The 6,680-nt window shown below is 34.8% G+C and overlaps 1 protein-coding gene across 1 annotated transcript; it reads left to right on the top strand.

Annotated features, from left to right (window-relative positions):
- The first annotated feature begins 3,437 nt into the window (after positions 1 to 3,437).
- LOC129752038 (uncharacterized) lies at positions 3,438 to 4,640 on the top strand. The gene has a single exon (XM_055747828.1). It carries the CDS (start codon positions 3,438 to 3,440, stop codon positions 4,638 to 4,640), a length of 1,203 nt encoding a protein of 400 aa, XP_055603803.1.
- The last annotated feature ends 2,040 nt before the right edge of the window (positions 4,641 to 6,680 follow it).

The raw sequence follows: 6,680 nt of genomic DNA on the forward strand, positions 1-6,680 counted from the left end.
CCCACTAAACCGGTTTCGAGAAACTTCCACACTCGAACTACTACTACTGATGATGATGATGATGATGACGGCAGCTAGATTTCAGAAATGGCGACGGCCGGCATTAGACCTAGAGCCTATAGCCTATTAGCCACCTCACACGTCTACCGCAGGTTTCGATAGTGATCAAACTCGGCAAGGGATTTCAAGATCGTCCAGTTGAAACTTGTCGTCGATGATTAGACGCTTGAGGAAGTGAGGAAATCTACTCACTCGAACGACTGAAGATTACTTCCTTGGCTTGAGAAAATTGCTTCCGGCCAAACTTGATGATAACCTAGAGAGCGAATCAACTTTTAGATTTTTTTTTGTATAATTTCAATACTTATTCAAATTTTTTCGGTTTGTTGAATGCCCACCAAGGAATGAGTAGCGTCCAACTTCTTGAACAAAAAAAAGTGCAACCAACGGCAGAATCCAATATGTACTGTTAATGGCCTCGAATGAGGCCACCAAACTTAATTCACTTACTAACTTACTTACTCATACTTGATCGAGTTCTTACGGTCAGTATTGACTTGGTAAGTTTGAGTTGGCTGGTTGACTGTCTTCCCCACCGGACGGATCGATCCAAAACATTGTGGGTCAAAGTACCGCTCGTGTAAGCAAATGAGCAATGTTTATTTTTGTTTTGTTTTAATTTGAACTAAAATAAAAGCAGTTGGTTAACAAAAACAAAAGATGGACACTTCGGCGTTCAGCTGCAATGTAACGTTTGGTTCCATAGTTCATCTTTGGTTGTAATGAATTTTCAGCTTATAAACTTATAATTAAATCACTGGAGCATAGCTCAGCTCTAGACACTGGAATCGAAAAGTGGATTATAAATAATCGAAATATTGATAATGTATGAAGTTTCCGAGAAAGTGGCGTCAGAATCGATCATCACATTATTACATTTTTACTCTTAGATCATCATTAGGAACTTACCCGAGCAGACATTTATGGCAAAATTATACCTAATTTTTTTTATCATGCCTTGAAAGTAAATTTAGGTATCATTTTGCCCTTGTTAAGGTGGTACAATGCTAAAATTTGGGTCTCACTTTTCATGTATGGATACCTAAATAATGTCAAGTCTAGGTTTCTTTGAAACCTTAATGATACCTTGTTTAGCAAACAATTAAAAAATAGCTTTGAGGGCATAATGCTGCCACTTTTTAGTGTCGAGTACGTCCAAACTTGGCATCACTGTGCCCTCAAAAAATCTTTTTTAAGCTATCTGAATGAGGTATCATTGAGCTCTAAACTAAACCAAAATATGAAAAATGCGAACCAAATTTTTGCATTGCATCCTCTTTTTCCAGGCGAAATGAAGGCAAATAAGCTTGAAAGGCATGATAGCCAAATTTTTAATACTCTATTCAAGTTTTAATGGGATTTTAAAGATAAAAAAAAACCTCTAATCTCTAGTCTTCTTTCGTGGCATCAATTTTAAAGTTTTGCTAAAATTGTCTGCTTTTATGCAATCTTTGGTGTTAAACTATAAAAACTAGATAATTGTTCATGTACATATCAGAGAATCGCCTATAGTTATGCAATGATTTTACACTTTTTCTAAATATTAAGTTGGTTTTTTTGCGCTTAATTTAAAAACCCTATACTAAAAACATATTAAAGTTTGCAAATTCATCGAATTGCCTTTCCTTTAGCTGCACGTTATCTTAATAATTTCGTATTTCTAGATGCAAATAAACTGCCGACGTCAAAACAGGTTTGTTGATTAGTTGGTCGTAGAAATTGAAACTTGGACGTTCCTCAACAAAAGCGTAAAACTTTTGTAAATTTTATGTTTCTTCGATGAACCTCAAAATAGTATTTCTTCATTCAACTGACTTACAAATTCTAAGGGAAAGCCACCTCGTTAGGAATAGGCTCAAAACTGAAACTCGCATTAGAATCAGCAGAATAAATTTAAATTTATTTATATTTAAAATCAAATGTGTGCATGTTATAATTTAAAAATGCAAATCCTTAACCTACAATCTGAAACTAATAGGTATTAAATTAAAAATCATATTTGATTTTCAACTACACAACTGTTAGAAATAGTTAAATAAAAGAGAGGGGGTTTATATAGGTGGTTTAAAAAAAGATGCCTTAGTTATGCTTATTTTTGCAATGAGTGAAAAATCTACACTGAAAACTACGCACTATGCCGGTAACGAACAAATTTGCTGTTTTTTTTCAGTTCGATTTAATTTTTAACACATAATTAAATCTGATTATTCATCACATAAAATTGAATACCAAATTATGCAATCATTTTGATTTCACTATTCTGCTCAATCCAAAAAAAAATGAAACCTTAATGATGCCTTGTTTTGTTGTCTTGGGCAAAACAAAACCAAATAGTGCTATCATTTTGACCACAATTCCTTATTTAGGTATTGATTTGGCATGATGTTTAGGCATATTGACTGCCGTTCCAAGCAAAATTGTCCCATGTGACTTTAGGGTCATTTTTACTTTTTCGCTGGAAACGGTCTATTTTAGTGATAACTTTCGAATGAAAACACAAACAAGTATACTTTGTTCTGAACTTATACGAAATTTTCATCAAGGTGGTTGTCTCTATGTTGATAGTTCTACGCAAAAATGTCACACTAGAGAAAATTCTATTAAAAATGCTAATTTTATCAAAAAATTTATTTAAGATGAGTTCAAACTGTTGAATATAATGTTATTCATCGGAAAGAACACTAAAATAGAGGGTGGGGAGGAGCGAAGAGCCTTGTGTGATTTATTCAGAGAAATTTTCACCAACACTTTTCAGAAGGCACTTCTCACAGGATCGATACTCAACTTAACATTTTTATACACAAATAGGAAAGTATTTCTTAACTACGGTTTAACTTGGTTTTTGGGAAAAATAGAAACTATACGAGCTTTTCAAATAATAGAAAAAGTGAGGCCGTGTGACAGTTTTTCGTAGAACTAGCATCGGTACGCTTTCTGATTCTACGCAAAAATGTAACACGAAGCATTTTTGGCTCTTATTTTCCGTTTGTTGTAGGAAATGTAATTTTTTTTTGACAGAAAACATTGTTAAATAATTAACTTGTACTGTTCACTACGAAAAATCTGTCGGTGAATTTTTAGTTTGAGAGAAATATTGGATATATAGCTGAAATTTCAATCGCGTTTTTCTCGTTTGCCCGTTTTTTTTTTATATGGGACAATTTTGCTTGGAACGGTAGTTGATGCTTCAATGAAACCTTTTTTGCCATCAAAAAACTGCTATACTAAATTATGCTATCATTTTGACATTGATAACTCATTTTGCAGTTCCTCTTCAGCCTCGAGCGAGGTCGGTCGCTTTTTGTAATCGGTCCTCGCAAGCCAAAGGCTATAGCATTTTTTCGAACTAGAACGGTGTGAAGTGAGAAAGCGGTGCGATGAGTCCATCGCCGGGTGAACCCCCAGATAGGACTATACCAGAATGGATGGATCCCCTTAACTTGAATGGACGCTTACAATACATCACATTGAAAGCAGCAGACGGCCACAATCTTCCGCAAAACCCTTTTATCATCGGGAGATCTGTGGAAAAAACGGGAAAAATTGAAGGATTCTACGAGACGAAGAACAGCTGGTATGTCATCAAATCAAGAAACAAAAAACAGATTAGCGAACTGGAAAAGTTGACAAATTTGACCGATGGTACGCCGATCGTTATCGGACGCCATCCGAGTTTGAACCAGCGAAAATGTGTAGTTACATGTCGGGAAGTGGACCAAATGAACGAGAAAGATCTTCTTACTGAGTTGTCGTCGCAAAATGTAATCGACGTACGAAGGATCACAAAAAAAACTCCCAGTTCAGTTGTTGGAACTTCCACATTGATTTTGACCATAAACGGGACGGTAATACCGGAGTTTTTTAACTTTGGATTCCTCCGAGTTCGGACTAGATTATATTATCCGTTGCCATTGCTTTGCAGAAATTGCTTAAAGTACGGGCACACCAAAAAAAAGTGCGAGAGTCCCCTCTCGTGCACCAAATGCAGTTCTTCAAATCACGACAGTCAATCCTGTAAGAATCATCCGTTTTGCGGAAACTGCCAGAAAGAAGGTCACTCTCCGATTAATAGATCATGTCCAATCTGGATTGCCGAAACTACAGCAATTAAAATCAGTACCGAACGTAATATGCCGATTGCAGCTGCCCGTAAATTGATTCAACAAACCAGCAGCCCAACATCATTCGCCAATGTAGTCAAGGTCGACAAAAACCAACCGAGTTCAGTAGACAATAGACAAGCGCCACCACTAACCGAAACCAAACAGAAGGAAGAAAAAACACAGCAGCAGCAGCCAACACAACAGAAGCGTACTAATCAACCAACTACTCACCTCAAACCAGCCTCTCCTCCTCGGAAACGGATTACTCCTCAACCCTCACCGGCACAATCATCGGATGAGGCAGATGACCGCGGAAACGCAAAAGGATCCCCCAGTACCCTACCAAGGGAACAGTTAATTTTAAAATCCCCCATTCCTTCCCAACGCTCTCTTCCCTCTCCTTACCCCTTCCAACCTCCCCCTAGTCTTAAGAAAACCCCTGACCCTCGGCCCACTAAAACTTATACCAAAAAGTAAATGGCCTAATAAACTTTAATTATAAAAAAAAAAAAAAAACTCATTTTGGTTACTGTTTCCTATCAATTCAGGCATCAAAGTCTGCTCGGGTTAAACGTTTTTTAATAAATCCTCTTTATTTATGTTTTAATTTGTTTTAAATTGACAGTTTCGTTTTGGTCATTGATAGATTAGGGGATTTTTCGTATTATCTGACAATTTGCGTCGAGGGTCCTTAGATCTTCCCCAAAATTGAAAAACTTGGTTTATTATTATGATTTTAAAACACATGAATTTTTCAGATTTCTTGCAATTTTATTTTTCGAGTAAGATTTTTTTGTAAATAAAACAGAACCACATTTCAAAGCTCCATATCTCTGCTAATTTTCAACGGAAATCATAAAATAGTACATCAAAAAGCATTAAAATTATATCAGCTTTTCAAATAAAATATTTAAAAAAAATCAGTTTAAGTTAAGTCAGTTTTGCGGCAAACACTCTACAAAGCACCAAAAATTAATGGTTTTACCTGGTCGGATTAGTAAAGCTTCGTTCTTTAGAAATGGGGCGGGCAGTTCCGAATGCGTGTTTCTCAGAAACCATTCGTTTGGTCGGAATTCCTCCTATCAAGGAAATGAAAATAATCTTATGATATTTTTTTTTAATTTGAAAAAAAATATTTTTCGTTTTTGATACAAATTTTTACTTTATTTTTGGTATCTTCCATCGGCAGACGCTAATTTTTTTTCAGTCATGATATTGATCAGTTTCCCCCACTTAAACTTTGTCAAATCTGTATTTTAGGTGGCTTTATCCTCCTTCTTAAATTTAGGCTACTTTTCAGTGTAACACTCCTCTTGCAAAAGAAACTTAGGGCAATTTAGTGGATATACACTGCCAGCCAAAAGTTTGGGATCACCCGCTAAAAAACATGCAAATTTTGATCGTTCATATCTAAGCCATCTTAGGACACATTGCAAATCTTCTGATCTCATCTGGAAGAAAATAAGCAATAGCTATTTCGGAGGTATTTTGCCCAGTAATAATGTTTTAGTTTTGTTCCTTAAACTTAACCTAAAGTTAGAACATTTTCAAAAAAATGCACTCAATATTCAAAACCGATCATCTCGGGATAGGTTCAAAATTTCAAAATTTCAGTTGCATTAGAATCCTTGTTCCTTACTTCTCAAAACACAATAAAAAATTGTGCAAAAAATCAAGAATGTACTTTTAATTAATAAAATAGACACTTAAGTTATCGTCCATAAGTTTGTGATCACCCCTTAGTATGGTGTATCGGCCAAAAGTTTGGGATCATTCTTTCAAAAACATGCAAATATATCTCATTCATATCTTTCTCATCTGACATCGTATTGCAAATCTAAAGGGTTCATTTGGAAGCTTAGGAATTTTTGTTTTTTTATGAATTTATTCATACCGGTAATCCGGTCAGTTTTAAAGTGATAATCATAAAAAATTCAGAATCATAAGTGTGAACTTTCATAAAAAAATTTATTTAAGGTTAATTTTTTGATAAATATTACATTAAAATATAATTTTTGAATAAACTTATGAAAAAAACAACAATTCCTAAGCTTCCAAATATGAACCCTTCGGATCTGCAATACGATGTAAGATGCGAAAGATATAAATGAGATATATTTGCATGTTTTTAAAAGAATACTGTCAAACTTTTGGCCGATACACCATACTAAGGGGTGATCTCAAACTTTTGGACGATAACTTAAGTGCCTATTTTATCAATTAAAAGTACATTCTTAAATTTTTGCACAAATTTTTTATAGTGTTTTGAGAAGTGAAGAACAAGGATTCTAATGCAACTCAAATTTTGAAATTTGGTCCACCCTATCCCGAGATGATCTGCTTTAAAATTTGAGTGTGATTTTTTGAAAATGTTTTAACTTAAGTTTATGTTACAAAATTGAACATTATTTCTGGGCGAAATACCTCCGAAACAGCTATTGCTCATTATCTTTTAAATAAGATCAGAAGATTTGCCAATGTCCTAAGACGGCTGATATATGAACGATCAAAATTTGC

This window comes from Uranotaenia lowii, chromosome 3 (genome assembly GCF_029784155.1).
Source record: "Uranotaenia lowii strain MFRU-FL chromosome 3, ASM2978415v1, whole genome shotgun sequence".
Lineage (NCBI taxonomy): Eukaryota > Metazoa > Arthropoda > Insecta > Diptera > Culicidae > Uranotaenia > Uranotaenia lowii.

What these genes read in the sequence shown, in the direction of transcription:
- LOC129752038 (XM_055747828.1), top strand. Translation starts at nt 3,438, where the DNA reads ATGAGTCCATCGCCGGGTGAACCCCCAGATAGGACTATACCAGAATGG.